This window comes from Poecilia mexicana, unplaced genomic scaffold (assembly GCF_051168715.1).
Source record: "Poecilia mexicana isolate PSO_F unplaced genomic scaffold, ASM5116871v1 scaffold_13, whole genome shotgun sequence".
Classification (NCBI taxonomy): Eukaryota; Metazoa; Chordata; class Actinopteri; order Cyprinodontiformes; family Poeciliidae; genus Poecilia; species Poecilia mexicana.
This window is the reverse complement of record NW_028263382.1, coordinates 6692680-6715624: the sequence shown is the minus strand read 5'-3', so window position 1 is coordinate 6715624 and position 22945 is coordinate 6692680. Positions and strand designations below refer to the sequence as shown.

The window sequence follows — 22945 nt, the reverse complement described above, 5'->3', positions numbered from 1 at the left end:
GACACCTTGGGGTTCAACGCTCTAAACAGTACAAACGATTAATCGTTTGTACTGCTACAAAAATGTAGCTTAGAAAATCCACAACCTTTTGAAAAAGCTGCCAGAAATCAGTAATTTTCTCGAGCAGCAGTCAGAGAATCGCGGCAACGTGGTGGAGGGACTGTTGATCCAGTGTGGGAGCAGCTCTGCATGCTCAGGCTTGTTGGGCTTTAACGGAAATCACTGCAGCGCCTCAGAAATGTTGCTCTTACAGTAAGGCGCTGTTACGTCTGCACAGGAGGCTTCATAATGGCTGGGTGTGTTGAGCGGCTGCAGGGAGGCTGAGCTCTGCTGGGTTTGGTACGAACGCTGACGTTGGACGAAGGACAAAGGATCTGCTCACCGTGGCCTTCAGCTGCAGGAAAACAAGCGTTAACAAGTCCCAAATGTTCTTATGCATACATGTAGGAGTTCACAGGTAGATCTGGCTGCAAATGAAACACTTTAACCAAAGGCTGAAACGATTAATCGTGATTAATCGATTATTAAAATGGTTGTCAACAAATTTAGTCAAAAGATCAAAAAGCTGACTTTACTGCACCCAAATCAGATTTTATTTCATTTATTAAACTTGGCTAAATACGTTTTAGCACAGAAACGAATAATTAGATAAATTGTGATTAATCGATTATTCACTAAAGAAATATGTTGCGTTTTATGCAATAAAGTTTTATTTATATTAAAGGAATATATTTCCATATTTCAAAGTATTTCTAATACTGCATACAAAAGCTTAAGTTGTCGAATAAAATTTCTGCAGAATGTGTCAAACTTTTATCTGATTAATTGAATATTTTAACGATTAATCGATTTACTAAAATAATTGTTAGTTGCCTCCCTACTTCAGCCATGAGTGGAATATGTTGAACAACTTGATCTTGATGTGTGAATGTTGCAGGAAACTGGTTTTGCTCAGTAAAATTCAGATCAAAATTAAGTAAACAGTCAATATTCTGCATAAAAACAGGGATTTATGAAAATCTTCATGTTGATGAGATCCAGACACGAACCGGAAAGCGTTTTTCTTGATGATAAATTGGACTTTTTTAACAACTCCAGCGAGGTGATTAATGCATCTTCACCGATTGTCTGCAACTTCCTGTCACTGCAGCGCCACTTCCTGCTGCATTGTTGCCATTTCTGCGCGTCTGTGGCAGGCTGACCATTGTCCTGCTGCCGCTGCCCACTGAAAATCCCTCCACCCTCCTCTTCCTCCGGCCGCTCGTAGACGGACAGGAGAGAGAGGCTGGACTGCCGGCCCTCTGGGGGAGGGGTCTCTCACACACACATGCGTGCGCGCACACACACACACACACTCGGTGGCTTTGGGCTGAAGGGTGCTATTATCCAGCGGGCTCAATGGGCGCTTTGTGCCGCCGGCCCAGGGGGACCGTGGGCAGAGGGGCGGAGCGGCCAGCAGCACCCTGTCATAATGTTTTTCAACAGGAGGAATTACAAACATGGCGGGGGGGTGAAGGTGTTTTTATTCTGGGAAGCCAAACCCAAACACTAAATGAGCTTTTTAAAACTGAGTGAGCAGAACGGTTCTGTTTGAGTCAATTAGCTGTAGCTTATAAATAATTTAAATGTCGGCATGTCTAGAGTCATGATCTGCTGCCGGTTGAGGGCCTTGTTCTGTTTCTGACCCGGTTTGGGTCACATGGCGTCTCGTCAACATTTTTTATTAAATTTCTTTGAGCAACCTGTTCCCCTCCTGGCCTGTGGGGGCGTTTTTGGTTGTATGGTATAACATTTGCTTTATTTATCTGGAACAGGACAGAAATGATTCTTAGACAACTGGCTGCATATTTTGCTTAGACTTTTAAATCTAAACTAAAATGTTATTTTTAGCAGTTTTTTTTAAAACCTGGAATAAAAGCTGAAATGGGGTTTTTCCTTCTGTATTTTAGATCTCCATGCGTTTCTGCTGCAGTGTTACTTTTGCAAGGTTTTCAAGCTTTAAATGATTTTTGGGGAGAGGAATCCTGCGGCGCTTATCGTGTGTTTGGGCTGATGGATTTATTATTTTTGAATCGTGTCGTGACGAGGCTCCGGCCGTTCCACGAGCTGCCTGAAAATAAAATGATTCAAAACACATTTTTTCAGGAATGCACAGCAACCATACAGATGTTTTTGTTTACTAGATTACGAATCAAACCGTCTGGATCCGTTTGCTTCTCTGCAGTGGCGTTTCTGTTGGTTTATCGATTCTGTTGGTTTATCTATTCTGTTGGTTTATCGTTTCTGTTGGTTTATCGATTCTGTTGGTCTATCGATTCTGTTGGTTTATCGATTCTGTTGGTTTATCGTTTCTGTTGGTTTATCGTTTCTGTTGGTTTATCGATTCTGTTGGTTTATCGATTCTGTTGGTTTATCGATTCTGTTGGTCTATCGATTCTGTTGGTCTATCGATTCTGTTGGTTTATCGTTTCTGTTGGTTTATCGATTCTGTTGGTCTATCGATTCTGTTGGTTTATCGATTCTGTTGGTCTATCGATTCTGTTGGTCTATCGATTCTGTTGGTCTATCGATTCTGTTGGTCTATCGATTCTGTTGGTTTATCGATTCTGTTGGTTTATCGATTCTGTTGGTTTATCGATTCTGTTGGTTTATCGTTTCTGTTGGTCTATCGTTTCTGTTGGTTTATCGATTCTGTTGGTCTATCGATTCTGTTGGTTTATCGATTCTGTTGGTTTATCTATTCTGTTGGTTTATCGTTTCTGTTGGTTTATCGATTCTGTTGGTTTATCTATTCTGTTGGTTTATCGTTTCTGTTGGTTTATCGATTCTGTTGGTCTATCGATTCTGTTGGTTTATCGATTCTGTTGGTTTATCGATTCTGTTGGTCTATCGATTCTGTTGGTTTATCGTTTCTGTTGGTTTATCGATTCTGTTGGTTTATCGATTCTGTTGGTTTATCGATTCTGTTGGTTTATCGTTTCTGTTGGTTTATCGTTTCTGTTGGTTTATCGATTCTGTTGGTTTATCGATTCTGTTGGTTTATCGATTCTGTTGGTTTATCGATTCTGTTGGTTTATCGTTTCTGTTGGTTTATCGTTTCTGTTGGTTTATCGATTCTGTTGGTTTATCGATTCTGTTGGTTTATCGATTCTGTTCAGCTTAAATGATTCCAGAAGCTGATGCTTGGTTTCAGCTTTAATTATCCAAGATTCCCTCTGTTCTCTTCACTGGTGTATTGAGGTCATTATAGACCTCAATACACCAGTGAAGTGTATTCACTTCACTGGTGTATTGTAAAAACATGAACATTTCTGAGATTAATCCAAAACTTTTAGTATTTTATTTTCAACTTTCCCAGACATTTACTCCTTTATATTCTTACTTGCCGTTTCCTGATGTTGGTTAAATGTTTGTTTCTGAGAAGTCAGATTGTTGTCGTGAAATGAGGAGGATAATTTTTATTCTGTTTTTTGTTTAGACGTTCACGGCGTGGTGCAACTCCCACCTGAGGAAAGCTGGGACGCAGATCGAAAACATCGAGGAAGACTTCAGGGATGGACTCAAACTGATGCTGCTGCTGGAGGTCATCTCAGGTCTGTTCTGCCGGACCGGGGACGGGACTGGGGACGGATGGGTCGGTGGACAGGTTGACGGACGGACGGACGGGTGGACGGACGGACGGGACCATGGACGGGTGGGTGGGTGGGTGGACTGTCGGGTCTGGGGATGGACGGGTCTGGGGACAGGATCATGGACGGGTCGGTGGACGGACGGACGGGTGGGTGGACTGTCGGATCTGGGGATGGACGGGTCTGGGGACAGGATCATGGACGGGTCGGTGGACGGACGGACGGGTGGGTGGACTGTCGGATCTGGGGACGGACGGGTCTGGGGACAGGATCATGGACGGGTCGGTGGACGGACGGACGGGTGGGTGGACTGTCGGATCTGGGGACGGACGGGTCGGTGGACGGAAGGGTCGGGGGACGGACGGGTCAGTGGACGGACGGGTGGGTGGACGGTCAGGTCTGGGGACGGATGGGTCGGTGGACGGGTGGGTGGACGGTCAGGTTTGGGACGGACGGGTGGGTGGACGGTCAGGTCTGGGGACGGACGGGTGGGTGGACGGTCAGGTTTGGGACGGACGGGTGGGTGGACGGTCAGGTTTGGGACGGACGGGTGGGTGGACGGTCAGGTCTGGGGACGGACAGGTCGGTGGACGGACGGACGGGTGGGTGGACGGTCAGGTCTGGGGACGGACGGGTGGGTGGACGGTCAGGTCTGGGGACGGACGGGTCGGTGGACGGACGGACGGGTGGGTGGACGGTCAGGTCTGGGGACGGACGGGTCGGTGGACGGACGGACGGGTGGGTGGACGGTCAGGTCTGGGGACGGACGGGTCGGTGGACGGACGGACGGGTGGGTGGACGGACGGGTCGGTGGACGGTCTCTTCAGTCAGATTTCCTGCTTCATCCAGAAAACCTGGAAGTTGTTTTAGGAGCTTCCAGGTTTGAAAGGAAAAATAGTTGGAAAGAAATTCAGTTCCATCAACAAATGTTGAGTCCATCTGTCTGTCTGTCCATCCAAAAATCTACTGGTCTCTCCATTTGTCCACTCAGCCATATATCCGTTTCTTTCTGTTTATCCATCCATCCGTCTGTGGGTTTGTTCATCTATCATCCATCCAACCACCCATCTCTGTTTGTGGATCCAACCATTTGTCTCTGTTTGTCTGTGTTGGACTCCTAAACTTCCTGAGATGGTCTTTGGAAACCTTATTGTCTTCAGTCAGAGGCTTCTTCAGATTCGTTGTAACACAGGCTGCTACAGGAGATCTTTCCGGCCAGCAGCCATCTACAAAAACTCTGTTTTAGTTAATGAGCTAAAACGACATTTATTTTCCCTCTGGGATCAATACAGTATTTTTAATCTGAGAAACGTTCAGATTCCTGCCAGTTCTTCCCTCGACAGCCTGGAGAAGTTCAGAAACCGTAGCAACCCTGCGGCTTCCTCTCACATTCACTTCATTTTTGAGTGATGCCGACGTCGCCGCGGTAACCTTAGCCTCCCTGACGGGGCGGCCGTTCTGCTGAGCGTGCGGAAACGCGTCCTCACCCCCCCTCCTCTGTCTCTGCAGGCGAACGGTTACCGAAGCCGGAGCGAGGCAAGATGAGGGTCCACAAGATCAACAACGTCAACAAAGCTCTGGACTTCATCGCCAGCAAGGGAGTCAAGCTGGTGTCCATCGGAGCTGAGGGTAAGAAAACAAGATGGAGGTCAGGGGCACCGCTGGAACCAGTCAGATTCACTGGGGCGATTCTTTGTTTACATCCAGAACCAGCTGATAAATGATCCTGGGCCGACAATAAAACGGTTTGACAATCAGCCGGAGATGAAAGACGGAGACACATGGTGGTTTAATACAGCCGACGTCCAAATGCTGCGTTCAGAGTCGGCTTGGAAAAGTCACTTTTTTACTGCAGTCTGACTGGAAACATGTTGTCCAATTCTGTATCTGACTTAAGGAAGATTTAACCGTACGGAGGACCAATAAAGCCCACAATAAGACACAAATACATAAATTGTAGTGAAGCATTAATCACATTTTAATTAGCAAAATAAGCTAGTTTCAGAAGCCCTGGTCATTCAGACCTTCTTTTGAAATGTTGACTGTAGACGCAGATATTAGCATTAGCTGCTACATAGTTAGCATTCAGATGCTATTTTAGGCTTGAGTAGCTTTGCTAAGTGGCTAACTTCTTTTAGCACAACTTGAACACAACAGTCTTATCCAGCGTCCAATCAGATCGTTTTGAAGTGGAAATTAACCAACGATGGGACAAGAGAAACGGCTACGTTTAGCGGATGTAGCTTGTGCGTCAGGTTTACAGGCATACCAGAAACATGCAAATACAAAGGTTCCGCTCTGGACTTTTCTTTATTAAAAAAAACAATTAATTGAAATTAATGCAATAAAATGTTAGAAATTTTACTTTTAAAATGATCACAGTGCAAGAAAATGAAAAAAAAATGTTGGCACAAGCGGGCATTTACTCTGTGTTTTTAGTTTTATCTAAAACTAAAAAATTGACCATTTAATTATCAGTCAATACATCAATTTCTATCATCCTGGCAGTAAAACAAGGGCGATATTTTTTCACAATTTTAATCGTATTCACTTTAGTTTTTCATATTTCCTATTTTTCAGGCATTTTCCTTTTTTCTGTATATATTTTCCTATTTAATATTTTTATTTTCCATTCCGACTTATTCTTCTTCTGCTGCATCTTGGATCAACTCCTTTACAAATAAATGTGCAAGAGGTTTAGTCTATGAAGATAAATATGAATAATTAAAGGGATGTTTAAATAAATTTCTCTTTATTGCTACATTTCCCTTAATACAGAAACTGGAGTAATAGTTTCTGTATTCAGCCTTTTATCCTGACATGCTGGTTAAATGTCTCGAGTCCCACAGATTCAGAACCGGGCCACCTCGTCACACTGAGGTCGTTGTGTGTTTAGCGAAGGTTAGCGGTCAGTGACCTTTCTCCCACTCTGCCAGGACAACCAGGACATTCCTGCAGCATGATTCAGCTGATACTGAAACAAAAAACATTAAAACAAACATGGCTGCCCATCCTAAACTTTGAGTCTGGCCTTCTGTGAAAGCAGCCGGCTGAAGGTCATCAGCTGGAAAACGGGCTGAGGAAAAATGCCAGGATGACAGCTGGAAGCCAGAGGAAGGTCCAGATCTGCGTTTGATCCGCTGCAGTTTCAGTCCAGCTGCTGAAACTGAAGGAATTTAAAACATGAAAATTGACAGCAAACCTGAGGAATGTAGACACAATGAGGAGTATTTGGGTCGAGTTCACAGGTGACGGGTGATGGTGTGAGCGCGCCCGATAAGCTGCGATGAAACGGGCGAAAGCACGAAAGGATTGTTTGAACTATGACTGGAATCCGAGCCAAACTGCCAAACTACACGCCTGCTTTCTAACAGGCGCTGCAGGGAAACCCAGGACAACACGCTGCAGATCAGCCACCTGGTTCACGAGTTCCCCCTGCAGACGAAACACTTTTATCTGCTGGAAACTGTTTTATCTCCTCTGGGGCTGCAGCTGGCTGTTATTTTTACTAATTGATTATTCTAACGATTAATCGATGGGATTAAAGCCTTAAAATGTTTTTGTTTTTTTTCGACCTCTTAAAGTTTTATATACAATATTAGAATACTTTAAAACAATAATATAAATATTTTTGATTGCTTTTTCAATAAAAACATACGACAGCTAGGACTGTCGAGATAAATTTCGCTGGATGATAAATTATTGCGATAAAATTATTTTGAAACAATAGAAACAACAAATAAAATGATAAAGCCTAAAAGTCTCATTGAAAAAAAAAAGGCTAGATGAGACCAAAATACCAAAATGAAGACTTTTGTCATCCAGGTTTTGGTAGAAAGAGAAACTATAAATCATGAAAATGGAAATTATTGAGGTCATTTTAATTTATAATGCAATTTATTATTTATTGCAACAGGACTAGTTTAGTCACCACTGATTATTCATATCAAAAGTTTCATCTTCAAATTCCTTCCAACATCAACATGTGAAAAGCTCAACCCTTTCTGCTGGAAACATTCTGCTAAAACGATTAAAAACTAAATGATTAATCGCGATTAATCATTTATTTAGTCAACTTTAGTAATCGATTAATCACTGGAGGATAGATAAAAAAAATAAGCTGTTTGCAGAAACATTGAGCTGCACTTAAGCAAAAAACTGTACAAAAAGTATAAACATTTTGCATTTAAGGTTAAACACATCATCGTTATCTGTAAATATCTTCAACCCAGAACTCAAGTGGCAAATGTTTTTAAAAAAATATATTCTTTTAGGTTTGGACTTAATTACAGACTGACTGTGGGCTTTTTTCAGCCGTCTACTCCAGTTAACGATCAGTCGATTACTAAACTGGTCTCCAATTATCTTAATCAATTAATCTGATTAAACTGATTAATTGCTTCCTAGATTTGTTTAATCTGTGGTAAGACTTTGCTAACTGCAAAGCCTCCGACTTTTCTGTGCAGAAATCGTTGATGGGAACGCCAAGATGACGCTGGGAATGATCTGGACCATCATCCTCCGCTTCGCCATCCAGGACATCTCTGTTGAAGGTACGGCGGCCTGGAGGGTTCAATCCAAAAAGAGGAATTAAAACTCATCAGAAGCTGCATCAATCATATATTAAAAATATCCAGCTCTTTTTGCTCCTTCTGTTGACATTTGGTCAGGTTTTGCTCAAACTCTTTCCCTAAATCAATAAAATCTAAATAAACTAGAAATAAATGAAGCAATCATGAAACGCTCTCCAACTCCTCTGCTGCTTGTGGGGGTTTAATTTATTCAGTTTTTAACCTGAGCAGTAAATTTCACACATAAATGCAGATTTCAGAGCTTATTGTGCAAAGCAGAAAGGAAAACAAGCTGTTCCCAGTCGCACCGCGAGGTGAGAGTCGGTGGAGAAAAGCAGATCTGACCTGCATGGAGCAGCAGAATGCTGTCTGCTGATGTTTCTCTCATTAATGTTCTCAGAGGGAAAATGGTGCCGACTTCACACACAGCTCTGGATATTTTATGATCACGTTATCAGACGGATTATCCAGCCTGTGGCGCTCATCGCTTGGTGCCCCGGTACAGGAAGTATCATGATGTGGGATCAGCTTTGGAAAGAAGTTGCTAACTGGTGAAACTGTGAATGTTTCACTCCAGGAGACCAGGAATAGATTTTACTGGCTAAAAATGAAGTCAATCATTTTTAATCCATTTCAGCAGCAGATCTTTACCAAATATTGGTGAATTTTTTTAAACTCCACCCATTTCTCTGTTTTACTGCTTTTAGGCCACGCCCTCTTCGACCGACATTTTCACTATTCAAGCTTTGAGCTTTCATTAAGCTCCGCCCCATTTGCACTGCCCCGCCCACTTCCCCCTCTATTTGAGCTCTTAGCTCCGCCCATTTTTGCATTTGTAAAAATTTTTGCATTTTTGCCCCTCCGTATTTTATTATATTTTACGTCCCGCCCCTTTCTTTTGTGTACAACTCTTTAAATCCCGCCTTTTTTATGCCCCGTTTCTCTTTTGTTTTGATATCTGCTGTAAGCCCCGCCTCTTTGTTTATATTATTTAAGCTCCGCCCTCTTCTGAGCTCTGGCTCCACCCCATTTTACTTAAATCCTGCATTAGCATGTAGCCTTGTCCCATTTTCCTTCTGAGCTGTTTTAGCTCAGCTTACAAGGCTATTAACTTTTTCTATTTTTCTCTGACAGCCTGATTAATTTCTCCTTGGATGTGGTTAATCCTTCCTTTAGTGATGTGAATAATAAAAAATAAGGAATGTTTTTCTGTAGAATAGCTACTACCATTTTTCCGTCTGTATTACATTGAGTCATATTTTTTCATGTTTGGTGTGTAAGTGTTAACCTTCACCGGAAGTTGTAACAAATGGAGTGCCCATATATGGACGCTGCTGATGAAGACTGTTCCTCTTCCTCCCTGCAGAGACCTCTGCTAAGGAGGGTCTCCTCCTGTGGTGCCAGAGGAAGACGGCTCCTTACAAGAACGTCAACGTGCAAAACTTCCACATCAGGTAGCGAACGCCTCGAAACTGCAGGCCGTTTTCTAAAATAAATCCGATAACTTGCAGGAATAAAGCTTTATTTCCTGAGCTTCTGGTTTCGTAATCTTTGTAATTAGTTTGGCAGTTTTTTAATTAAATGAAACGATAAGCTTAATCAAGGCGCACATTCTGCAGTAATCTAATTAGATTCTCCCCAGACGTTTTCCTGTAATTCTGTTCAAAGAGCGCCACCTGCTGGAGAAACGGGAGCATTCTTTAGGAGAAACCTGTAAATGTTTGCATACAGTAAACAGGTTACATTTTTCCTGCCAGCTGGAAGGACGGCCTCGCCTTCAACGCTCTGATCCACAGACACAGACCCGACCTCATCGACTACGACAGCCTCAGAAAGGTTCGTCACCCAGACGGAAACATTTCCCAGAATTCATTTCCCTCCATGTGAACTGAAATACTGACGTCACTGTGTTCTCTCCGTCAGGACGACCCCGTCACCAACCTGAACAATGCCTTCGAGGTGGCGGAGAAGCACCTGGACATCCCCAAAATGTTGGACGCTGAAGGTACGAGGCTCAAAACTGGATGGGAAAAATTTAGCAGATTAATTCTGAGAGTTTCTTTAATCATTAACTGTTTGAGTTTGCAGGAAGTGACTTTTACTGCTGCGCTGCATGTGACTGCAGTCCTTCACCAGTAAACCCAGATTTTACTGGAGCTATTTTAGGCCGACGCTGCAAAAAATATCATTCTTTTACAGGACGGTGGTGAGGGGAGCAGGAAGAGCCCGCATCGAGTTTTGGTTTACGTCAATAAGCCGGATCCGGGTCAGGCCGTTTCCTTTCTGGATGGATGCATCCAGCAGACAAGAAGTAGATTAGAGCCCTAACTGTTGTGCAAATCTTAGCAGAATATAGAGATTAAAAATGTTAAACCATGCATTCCTGCACAAACGTTCACTTTATGCATGACAGCAAGTATTCTCAGCGAATCCCAGATCGAGACGCAAGTTTGTTTCTCTTTTAGCTCGTCAGGATTTAGAGGCACAAACTTTATTTCTGTTAATCTTCAAAGTTTTCTTTTTATTCAGCCGTCTGATTCTTAAACGAACGTGACGTCAAAGCGTCGTGTTTTTGTCTCATGTTGACCAGCAAAGGTGGAGGAAATGTAAGATTTGTTTCCTTCCACCTACTTTTCATTCAGATTTTTTGTCAACATGTGACACGTTCAGTTTTCTGACCAAAGAAAACTGAACTCCTTTACAAGGAGAAAGTCGTAACTGCACAACTTTAATTGTGGGAAAGTCGGAAGAACAAGCGAGGAAAGTTGTGACAAATCTAAAGTAGCAACAATATCAGAATAAAATCATGAAACTGCAACTTTTTCTATCTCGACTTTATTCTTGGAATTCTGACTCGTAATTATTTAATTCTCATAATTTGATCTTATTTTCTTAGCTTGACCCGGATACTCGGTCGTTCGTTTTAAACTGTAAATTAATAAAAACATTTGTTATTCCTGCCAGTAAAAATGTGTAGTATTAAAAGCTCCAACCCTTCAGTTTTTGGGTGTTTTTCCTGATAAAATGTTTTTTGGTACAGTCGGCTCCTCCTGCTCTGCTCCTTCCATCAGTGTTGAACCTGAGCAGCAGCAGTGAGACGGAGCTGCAGCCTGAAGCTGTGACTCTGCCTGATCTGTTTATTTTTTCCAGATGAGACGTCTCCAGGACTAATCTGTGTTTTATCCGAGTTGTTTGTGGTTAATTGCATGTTTTATGATCCGTGTGCCGGTCGTAACCTCGTCTCCCCCTGTAGACATCGTGAACACCGCTCGTCCAGACGAGAAAGCCATAATGACTTATGTGTCCAGTTTCTACCATGCCTTCTCTGGAGCACAGAAGGTACCACTGACCTGACCTCTGACCTCCTCCTACTAACACCCACTTCCTGTCCAGCATGGCCTCACCCGCTCAGCAGACGCTGCACATGTTGGGACACAGACGAGTCGGGTCTGAAATGAGTCTGCAGAAAAAAACTTGCTGCTTAAAACTTAAACTTCATGGTTAAAAGTTGGATTTTCTCCTTTTTTAAAAAGTTTTTCAGCTTCAGTTCAGAAAACTGACTTATAACAGTTCAAAGTGCCAAGTAAACAAATCATGACGGGAAGCAATAGGAAGGTCAAAGGGTCACTTTGAAGCAGACGCTGACATCTAGTGGCCAAGCTGGGAATATCAGCTGCCTCTTTTCTGAACATCCTAACTTTATTCAGCAGTCCATCCAGGATTTTATGAGATTTTTCTCAATCAGAACAGCTGGTTTGGTCAAGTATTTGCAATAAATTTAGCTAATTAAACCTGTGTGTGAAAAAAGAGTTTATAAAGATACTTAAGCTCTTTAGTTTTGATGTTTAAGTTTGTAAAGTGCTTGATCTTCAAACTGCACAGTTTTGTAATAAAGTGCAGTCTAACATTTTATTAAAAGCCTAAATTTGGAAAACATTGTTTACAGTTGAGACCAGATATTTACATACTCCTCATAAAAAGTCACTTTTTTCTCACTGATCAAACTCAGATACCAAATTATTTCCATTTGCTAAAAGCCAGAATATCTTTAGAGTTCATTTTTGTATTTAATTTGAGCCTGAAGGTTTTTTTTATTATTTTAACACGGTTTGTTTGGATTGTTTCTGTTCAACCCAAAACTCTGGCAGTTTTAGTTTCACCTGGTTCAAAATCTGTAAAATACTCCGACTAAACAAATGATGTGATCAGATTATTAATCGGTTTATTGAAAAAATAACAGTCAGCTCAGCCCTACACAGCAGAAAGAGCTCATTTCTGTGTTACAAATGATCAAACATTTTCCAATTAAAAAGGAATCCAATTATTTTTTAACACTATAAAGTATAAGTGGCTAAATGAAAAATCTGCCATTTTTTAGATCTGATTAATCAGAAAAACGACACTAAAATGGTCGTTGGCTGCAGCTCTAAATCTTCCTTGCAGTTTTTTTTCTGTTTTTGTTTTTAACACTCTTGTTGCGGCATCAGTCGACCTTCACTGTGACTCTTCCTCCTTTTGTTTGAGAAGAAAAACTGAAGTTTCTCTCGACCCTTAGTTCACCAGTTTTGAGCCAAGTTGCTGTTGTAACATATTTTCAGAATCAGCAGCTCGCTTCTTGGATTTGCTGCAGCGTTTCTGGATTTCCAAACAGTAAATTCAGTCTGTGAATTCTGGGATTCTGGCGGCAGACTGCCGGTAGCGGGTCTGTTTCTAATCTGCAGACTCATTCAGGCTCGTTGCCGTCTTCGTGTCCCGGCCTCTCAAACCTCTCTGGTGCCTCTTCCCTCAAGGTGATCTGAGTTTTAGGAGGAAGCTGAAGCTGTGGGCCCCCTGCTGGGGCCCAGGAAGCGTTGAGTTCTGGGTGTTTTCAGCTTTGGCTTCACTCTTTCTGTTTTACCTCTGTTTCTGTTCTGCTGGGATGCCTTTAGACATCGTGGGCACTGTGAGGCCGGATGAGAAGGCCATTATGACCTATGTCTCCTGCTTCTATCACGCCTTCTCTGGCGCACAGAAGGTGAGCTCCTCACGCTTTGAAATCACACTAACACCGAGAAAATCCTGCAAACCTGCAGAGTTCCCCATCAGTCGACATGTTTCAAACAGACGGGACCAGCTTCTGTTCATCAGAACATGACTCCAGGGGCTCGTAGGGCTGAATCGATTAATCGATTTTTGAATTAATCGTCAACTAATTTAAGCATCAAAAGGCTGAAAAGTTGACTTTGCTGATTTTATTAAACTTGGCTAAATACAGCAGCCGTTTCATAGCTGCAACGATTAATCGTGATTATTTAAATAATGTTTTATTCAAATAATTGTTTTACAAACTCAGAAAGCTGATATCGCTGCACCAAACCAGCTTTTATTTTATCTAAACTTGGCATCAAGGGCTTTAAGGCTGAATGATTAGTTGTGATTAACTTTTTTTAAACCAATTAATTTGGTAATCGATTAATCATTAACTAGAGTACACAGACTCTTAAGGTCCATTTGCTGAGAGCAGTAAATAATAGTTGATGGTTTCAGGCCTGGTTTTAAATATTTAAGGTGGATTTGTAAATGAATTGATGGGAACTCTGTAACCAACCTGTCCGGTTTTTCTGTTTCTGCTTTTTGACGTCGGCTGGGTTTTCGTTCTGTTTTCAAACAGTTTGTTTCTGAAAACCCGGCTGACGACTCCGGTTTCTTCCCTAACGCTTTCTAAACAAAGATGAATATTCATCGTAAAGCAGAATGTTTGAAACGTATTTTAGCCTTTGGATGATGCCGTGCAGGTTCTGATCATTTTGAATATGCTGTCTTTTATTCCAGTGATAGTGTTAAATCCTAGCAGACGCTCTGATGTGGACTTCAGCATTCCATAAATCTGTAACTAGATGGATGGATTTGATTCCCACGCATGGAGTTTCTACACTGGTCTTTGGTTTTTGTGGCACTTTGAACTAATCATCAGAAGCGATCGCATGCCTCAGTAGCTCCTTATTTTAGACAGTTTATTTTGTCACTTTTTAAGACATTAACTGCCTGCGTGTGGAATATTTTCTCACCAAAATGGAAGGAGACAGTGTAGTTATTAAAACTAATCTAAACAGTTGAGCTTAGTGATTGTAATGTCTGCTGGAAGTGAGTTTAAATTGGAGTTTAGTCACTGTTTGTTTCCTGACAGGCTGAGACAGCCGCTAATCGCATCTGCAAAGTGCTGGCTGTCAACCAGGAGAATGAACAGATGATGGAGGATTACGAGAAGCTCGCCAGCGACGTGAGTTCCACGCACGATTCATTAAACGTTACATAAATTTACACATGTTGTCTTTACGTTTTCTGGGCTTTTCTTCCTGTTTCTATCCAGCTGCTAGAGTGGATTCGTCGGACGATCCCTTGGCTGGAGAACCGAACCCAGGAGAAAACCGTGAAAGACCTGCAGGCCAAACAGGAGGACTTCAGAGATTACCGCACCGTTCACAAACCACCCAAGGTCCAGCAGCGTTTTTACCCGTTCTGATCTCTCCTGAACGATCTGATCTCTACTGAACGTTCTGATCTCTGCTGAACGATCTGATCTATGCTGAACGTTCTGATCTCTGCTGAACGTTCTGATCTCTGCTGAACGTTCTGATCTCTGCTGAACGATCTGATCTCTGCTGAACGATCTGATCTATGCTGAACGATCTGATCTATGCTGAACGTTCTGATCTCTGCTGAACGTTCTGATCTCTACTGAACGTTCTGATCTCTGCTGAACGATCTGATCTCTGCTGAACGATCTGATCTATGCTGAACGATCTGATCTATGCTGAACGATCTGATCTATGCTGAACGATCTGATCTATGCTGAACGATCTGATCTCTCCTGAACGATCTGATCTCTGCTGAACGTTCTGATCTCTGCTGAACGTTCTGATCTCTGCTGAACGATCTGATCTCTGCTGAACGATCTGATCTCTACTGAACGATCTGATCTCTGCTGAACGTTCTGATCTCTGCTGAACGATCTGATCTCTGCTGAACGATCTGATCTCTGCTGAACGTTCTGATCTCTGCTGAACGATCTGATCTCTACTGAACGTTCTGATCTCTGCTGAACGATCTGATCTATGCTGAACGATCTGATCTATGCTGAACGATCTGATCTATGCTGAACGATCTGATCTCTACTGAACGTTCTGATCTCTGCTGAACGTTCTGATCTCTACTGAACGTTCTGATCTCTGCTGAACGATCTGATCTATGCTGAACGATCTGATCTATGCTGAACGATCTGATCTATGCTGAACGATCTGATCTGTGCTGAACGATCTGATCTCTACTGAACGTTCTGATCTCTGCTGAACGATCTGATCTATGCTGAACGATCTGATCTATGCTGAACGATCTGATCTATGCTGAACGATCTGATCTATGCTGAACGATCTGATCTCTACTGAACGTTCTGATCTCTGCTGAACGATCTGATCTATGCTGAACGATCTGATCTCTACTGAACGTTCTGATCTCTGCTGAACGATCTGATCTATGCTGAACGATCTGATCTATGCTGAACGATCTGATCTCTCCTGAACGATCTGATCTCTACTGAACGTTCTGATCTCTGCTGAACGTTCTGATCTCTGCTGAACGATCTGATCTATGCTGAACGATCTGATCTATGCTGAACGATCTGATCTATGCTGAACGATCTGATCTATGCTGAACGATCTGATCTCTGCTGAACGTTCTGATCTCTGCTGAACGTTCTGATCTCTGCTGAACGATCTGATCTATGCTGAACGATCTGATCTATGCTGAACGATCTGATCTCTCCTGAACGATCTGATCTCTGCTGAACGATCTGATCTCTGCTGAACGATCTGATCTATGCTGAACGATCTGATCTCTGCTGAACGATCTGATCTCTACTGAACGATCTGATCTCTGCTGAACGATCTGATCTCTGCTGAACGTTCTGATCTCTGCTGAACGATCTGATCTCTGCTGAACGATCTGATCTCTGCTGAACGTTCTGATCTCTGCTGAACGATCCGATCTCTGCTGAACGTTCCGATCTCTGCTGAACGTTCCGATCTCTGCTGAACGTTCCGATCTCTGCTGAACGTTCCGATCTCTGCTGAACGTTCCGATCTCTGCTGAACGTTCCGATCTCTGCTGAACGTTCCGATCTCTGCTGAACGTTCCGATCTCTGCTGAACGTTCCGATCTCTGCTGAACGTTCCGATCTCTGCTTAACGTTCCGATCTCTGCTGAACGTTCCGATCTCTGCTGAACGTTCCGATCTCTGCTGAACGTTCCGATCTCTGCTGAACGTTCCGATCTCTGCTGAACGTTCCGATCTCTGCTGAACGTTCCGATCTCTGCTGAACGTTCCGATCTCTGCTGAACGTTCCGATCTCTGCTTAACGTTCCGATCTCTGCTGAACGTTCCGATCTCTGCTGAACGTTCCGATCTCTGCTGAACGTTCCGATCTCTGCTGAACGTTCCGATCTCTGCTGAACGCTCCGATCTCTGCTGAACGCTCCGATCTCTGCTTAACGCTCCGATCTCTGCTTAACGCTCCGATCTCTGCTTAACGCTCCGATCTCTGCTGAACGCTCCGATCTCTGCTGAACGCTCCGATCTCTGCTGAACGCTCCGATCTCTGCTTAACGTTCCGATCTCTGCTTAACGTTCCGATCTCTGCTGAACGTTCCGATCTCTGCTGAACGTTCCGATCTCTGCTGAACGTTCCGATCTCTGCTGAACGATCCGATCTCTGCTGAACGATCCGATCTCTGCTGAACGATCCGATCTCTGCTGAACGTTCCGATCTCTGCTGAACGTTCCGATCTCTGCTGAACGTTCCGATCTCTGCTGAACGTTCCGATCTCTGCTGAACGTTCCGATCTCTGCTGAACGTTCCGATCTCTGCTGAACGATCCGATCTCTGCTGAACGTTCTGATCCTGTTTCAGGTCCAGGAAAAGTGTCAGCTGGAGATCAGCTTCAACACTCTGCAGACGAAACTGAGACTGAGCAACAGACCTGCCTTCATGCCGTCAGAAGGACGCATGGTGTCCGTACGTAAACCTTCATGTTAAATTATTGCGTTGGGGTCAAGGGTCAAACTATTTTATCTGTGGAACTAGTTGGTCTTTACTCACTACAGGACAATCAGAGGGAGACTGGGAAAAAAAAAGTTTTCAGGTGTTGGTCTTGGCTAAAATGCTAATGCTAGCTTAAAGGGATAGTTTCCCACTGAAGTAAATATTTATTCAGCTATGCAGGAAAACATGCTGCTGCTTTAGGTTACAGTTTCCATCAGCCAGTCAAATGGTTCATATGTTGGCCTAACTTGACCAAACGTGCTAACGATGCAGCAGAGGTTTTTAAAACTGTGGGAGGAGTTTCCTCTGATTTCCAAAATCATTCTGGAATCATTCTTATTCCAAATTCATGCAGAACCTCTAATTTAAACAAAAGCTTTGGCCCAGATATCGCTGCTAACCTGTTGGTAGCTGTGCTGCTTTGTTGTAGGACATAAACACGGCGTGGCACACCCTGGAGGGAGCGGAGAAGGGATACGAGGAGTGGATCCTGAGCGAGATCAGGCGTCTGGAGAGACTGGAGCATCTGGCTGAGAAGTTCCACCAGAAAGCCGCCATCCACGAATCCTGGACTGACGGTACGACGACGAGGTTTTAGGTTTCTGCTCCGTTTAAATGTGTGGCTGAGGCCTGCAACCATCGTTATTTTAATAACTCGTTATTCTCTTTAATTACTATTGGCTACTTAGAATGTTGAACTGTTATTTTGACAATTAATTGGGGAAAAAAGTTGATTTATGCGGAATTTTCATTTAACCACTTAAATCTTTTTATACAATCCTATAAATACATTAAGAAGAAAATAATAAAATAAAATAAAATAATAAAATTTTTTAATGAGTAAATATTCTACCATAAATGCAGCAACAGCATTTCTTTTGTGAACTCTTGGTCATTTCTAGCAAAAATGAATCTGCAGCTAGAAAAATCTTCTAACATCATCATGTGAAAATCTCATTATTACAGTGTAGCGTTTTTAATTAACTGATTAATAATTTAATGAAAAGGTACTAAATAGATTTTTTTACTGAATTTGAACCAGCTTAAGCTAAAGACTGAAGATAAAATGTTCACAGTAAAACATATTTGCAAAGATTTTTCTCTTGTATGCAAAATGTATAAATGTTCTCTAAAGAAATGCTGTTATTGCATTTTAGGCTATATGTTCATTTTCTTATAAAGGAATTGTTTAGTTTGCATATTTTAATGTATTTCTACTGTATAAAATCATTTTAAGTGGTTTTTCACTTTAAATACATAATGTATGTATTTTTGTTCAGTTTAAATTAAACTAGTTTTCAGCTTAAAAGGAGGAACAACTGGTGGCAAAACGAGCTGCAGCTGGAAATACAGAGTGTGGCGTCGTTTCAGTAAAAATACATTTTAAAGTCTGTATACTCCAGTTAATGTGTAGTCACTTACTATTATTTGAATAATCGATTAATCACCATTACTTCAATTAATCACGATGAATCAAATTAATGGTGATTAATCGTTTCAGCCCCAGTGTTGCTGTCAAAGCGAGATCGTCAGGTTTGAATCTGTGGTTAGGTGGGTGAATGACTCTTAAATCCATCTGCAGGGAAGGAGGCCATGTTGACCCAGAAAGACTACGAGACCTCCACCCTGTCGGAGGTGAAAGCATTGCTACGGAAACACGAGGCCTTCGAGAGCGACCTGGCGGCCCACCAGGACCGAGTGGAGCAGATCGCCGCCATCGCTCAGGAGCTCAAGTAAGGCAATGTGGAGAGCTTCGACACACGCCATGCTAACCTCTGGGGGGCGCTGTAACTCACTGCCTCAATGCGTCCAACAGTGAACTGGACTATTACGACGCCGCCAGCGTCAACGCTCGCTGCCAGAAGATCTGTGAACAGTGGGACATCCTGGGATCGCTCACCCACAGCCGCAAAGAGTCACTGGAGGTAAAACTCAAACCAGCTGCGAGGTTTGCAGCGTTGCATGATGGGAGAAGTGCTGCCTGTCTGCAAACAGCTTTGGTCAGAAGCCTTTAGCTTTGAACAAATTAATTAAAAAATATATATAATCAATTAAATAACAGCAGTCCTTGATCAGTTTTAGCAAAGGCTAAAAAAAGTCCTGGCATGTGAAACCATCAAACTGTTTTACTGGATTTAACAGATTAGGGCTGATCGGGTGATTATTATTATTATTGGATTAACTGATTAATAATTGGAGATTAGAAGATGCTTAATGTGGGATTTTTAAAACTTTGAACCAGGTGAAGCTAAAACTGCGACCTGATGGGTTCTGGGTAGAAAATATTCACAGAAAAACATTTAAGATAGGTTTTTCCATCTTAAATGTAAATTTGTTTGTACAGTTTTAACTTTATTATTGCTCTAAATATGCTGATTTAACAAAATGTATTTTTTCAAACTATTTTAGTTAACGATTAATCAATTTAATCTGATTAACCAGATTAATCATGGCTAATCTGATTAATCATTTTAGCCCTAGGGATTTTTTGTTTTCTAATTCATGCATTTAAAGTTTTCATCCATTATTAAAGCGCACAACTGCAGCAAAGCTTTTCAACCCAACATTGTACCAGTCACGGTAGAGGTAGCATCATGCTGTGGGACTGTTGTAGACTGCCTCCATGTTCTTCATCTTTACATTAAAGCAGCAGCTTTGATGGTTCTGATTCCTGATATAGTCCAAGAAGCTTTAAGTTTTGTCGTCACTGATCCGTTCTGACCGCCATCTTGTTTTTTGGCCTCCAGAGAACGGAGAAGCAGCTGGAGTCGATAGATGAGCTCTACCTGGAGTACGCCAAGAGGGCGGCGCCGTTCAACAACTGGATGGAGGGCGCCATGGAGGACCTGCAGGACATGTTCATCGTTCACAACATCGAGGAGATCCAGGTAGCTGCTAGCAACCCAACAGCACTGTTTATCCGCTAACAGGCTAACGGCTAACCCAGAGTTCCCATTTAGTTTTTTATTGTTTTCTTTCTATTAATCTAATAAAAAACAAGTGGCAAAAATAGCGTCATTTTTAAAAAAAACTTTTACACGCATTTGTATTTGAAACACAGCTACAGACCCGGTGGGACGAGAAACAAATGTTACATTAGACATAATTGACATGCAGACATGAGTGAGTGACGAGGAGCTACATGTGGTTCTGGTTTGTCCTGTCAGGGTCTGATCTCGGCCCATGAGCAGTTCAAGTCCACACTGCCAGAAGCCAACAAGGAGCGCGAGGCCATCCAGGCCATCCAGGCCGAGGTGCAGAGGATCGCCCAGAGCAACGGCATCAAGCTGAGCGGCGCCAACCCCTACACCACCATCACGCCCCAGAGCATCGACAGCAAGTGGGAGAAGGTGGGCTGGCCTCACGCTGTCCGTCCGTTTGCTGCTGCTGCTTCTATGACAGATTTGATCTTCCTCAGGTTTTATCATGTTGTTTAGTTTTATTATGTTTAGATTTTTGTCTCTCTAGATCATCGCCCGCATCTTTTTTGGGTTTTATTTCCAGTTTATTATTTCATCACTTTAAAACTAATTACCAGTGAGGAGAAGTTTCCTTAGAGGGATAACAAGATGGTGTTGGATGTTTCTTTTTGCTCTGTTGACGTGTTTAGCAGAGGATTCCTGGACATCGCCTGTTAGCCGCTACAGCTAGCGACGCTGCAGGCGCCATTACTCTGCATTCACTCGTATCCATAGGTTGTTTTCATGTTGTTTGCACTGAATTCTGCAGCACATCTGCATGTTAAGGTTTTCATAATCAAGCTAGCATAGCTAACCTACTTCCAACTTCATGTAATTGTTTTAAATTTAAACTTTTTCCTGACCTGTGAAATGTGAAACCCTTGGACCTCGTCATTGTTTCAGATCGTAGAGTAACATGTTTCGTGCCTCCCGTTGTGCGTCCTGCAGGCCATGACCATGGTGCCGCAGCGCGACTGCGCCCTGCAGGACGAGCTGAACAAACAGAACTCCAACGACTCGCTGAGAGCCACCTTCGCCGCCCAGGCCAACTCGGTCGGCGCCTACATCCAGGCCAAGATGGAGGTAACGGACCACTGAGCTGGCGAATGTTCCCGGCGGCCGGTTCGGATCGTAACCACTCTGTTTGTGTCGACAGGAAATCGGCAGGATATCCATCGAGATGAACGGCACCCTGGAGGACCAGCTGACCAACCTGAAGGATTACCAGAAGACCATCATGTCCTACATGCCGGAAATCAACAAGCTGGAGGGACACCACCAGCAGATCCAGGAGGCGCTGATCTTTGACAACCAGTACACGTCCTACACCATGGAGGTAAAGTATCACTCAGAGCGGATGACAGGCTTTTAGACACTTCGGTTGGCGTCAGATTAACTGCAACAAGGTTCATCCAACGCTGGGTTTCCAAACGTTTTATCAAAATCAAGTCAGAAATACTAAAAGATGAAATAAAGCCAAGCATATAGTCAGTTTGTTTTCTGCAGGAAATGGATGACGATCAGATCCTGTTGCTGTTCAGCAGTGAAGCTTTAATGAGGCGTTGCTGAACACTGACCCCTGCTGGACATTTCAAATACCTGCATTGACACAGATTTGATCACCAAGTATCTGCAATATTATAATTTAAGTCATTGTATTTTATACAAGTATCTTTTAAATGAATATATTTTATATCTTTATTTAAATTCAATATATTTTTGATATTTTTAGATTTAGTTGATAAATAATGTGACAGAAGAAGCCGTTGCACTGACCCGTTGAAAACCTCCAGGTTATTCCACCAAACACCGACACCTGAACTCTTCCAGAGTTAAATGAATATTGTTCCTAAATGAATATGAACTCGTTTTCTTTGCATTATTTCAGGTCTTAAAGCCCTCCATCTTTTTCTGTCAGTTTCTGATTAAATACTAAATCTTTGCTTGGAATTTCAGAGACATGCTGTCAGTTTGTAGAATAAAACAACAATGTTTATTTCACTCAAACATAAACCTATAAAGAGTAAAATCAGAGAAACTGATCATTTTAGGAGGCCTCTTATTTTTTTCCAGACCTGTGCCTGTGTATACCTGTATACCTGATATGTCTGTTAAAAGAAGAAATATTCCAGCATTTTGAAATGGAGTCTTGTGCTTCTTTGATACGACACACGGCACGGATAAGAAAACGGTTTGGATAACGGTCTGTTTCCTGCTGCAGCACCTCCGTGTCGGCTGGGAGCAGCTGCTCACCACCATCGCCAGAACCATCAACGAGGTGGAGAACCAGATCCTGACGCGCGACGCCAAGGGCATCAGCCAGGAGCAGCTGTTCGAGTACCGCGCCTCCTTCAACCACTTCGACAAGGTCAGGGGTCACTCGCTGCGCCACCCTTCTCCTCTTGATCCAGAACAGTTTGTTACAGGAAGCTTTAGATTTTTAAACATTTACTGGTGTTTTTCTCTGAGATGCTGATCAGACGGCGGCGAGCAGCCGGGTTGTTTTTAGTCGCTTTAAACTCCAGCGGCCATTTTGATTTCCATAAACGGAGCGTCGCTGTGGGATGTCGTCGTTCTTCTTCTGCTCATTGCTTTAGAGTTGCAAACCGTCTGATTTACACAGAAGTCTGATTCTGTCGGATTTCATTAGATGACCACAGAAAATAAAATCGGATTTCTGCGATAAATCGGAATTGGGATCAACTGAA

At 42.8% G+C, this 22945-nt stretch overlaps 1 protein-coding gene across 2 annotated transcripts in view; it reads left to right on the top strand.

Annotated features, from left to right (window-relative positions):
* The window catches only part of actn4 (actinin, alpha 4), a 63406-nt gene that overhangs the window by 35893 nt on the left and 4568 nt on the right, over positions 1–22945 (top strand). Inside the window, exons 2-19 of one of the 2 annotated variants that reach the window (XM_014995526.2) lie at positions 3479–3593; positions 5139–5258; positions 8096–8182; positions 9567–9654; positions 9958–10036; positions 10124–10205; positions 13129–13214; positions 14367–14459; positions 14550–14675; positions 17146–17250; positions 17708–17855; positions 18860–19010; positions 19094–19202; positions 20025–20165; positions 20445–20627; positions 21186–21320; positions 21394–21573; positions 22459–22605. In XM_014995526.2, coding sequence (XP_014851012.1) covers positions 3479–3593; positions 5139–5258; positions 8096–8182; positions 9567–9654; positions 9958–10036; positions 10124–10205; positions 13129–13214; positions 14367–14459; positions 14550–14675; positions 17146–17250; positions 17708–17855; positions 18860–19010; positions 19094–19202; positions 20025–20165; positions 20445–20627; positions 21186–21320; positions 21394–21573; positions 22459–22605 — 2175 coding nt within the window. Of the gene's footprint in view, positions 1–3478; positions 3594–5138; positions 5259–8095; positions 8183–9566; positions 9655–9957; positions 10037–10123; positions 10206–11453; positions 11540–13128; positions 13215–14366; positions 14460–14549; positions 14676–17145; positions 17251–17707; positions 17856–18859; positions 19011–19093; positions 19203–20024; positions 20166–20444; positions 20628–21185; positions 21321–21393; positions 21574–22458; positions 22606–22945 lie in introns of both variants that reach the window. The other variant, XM_014995527.2, reaches the window with a different exon arrangement.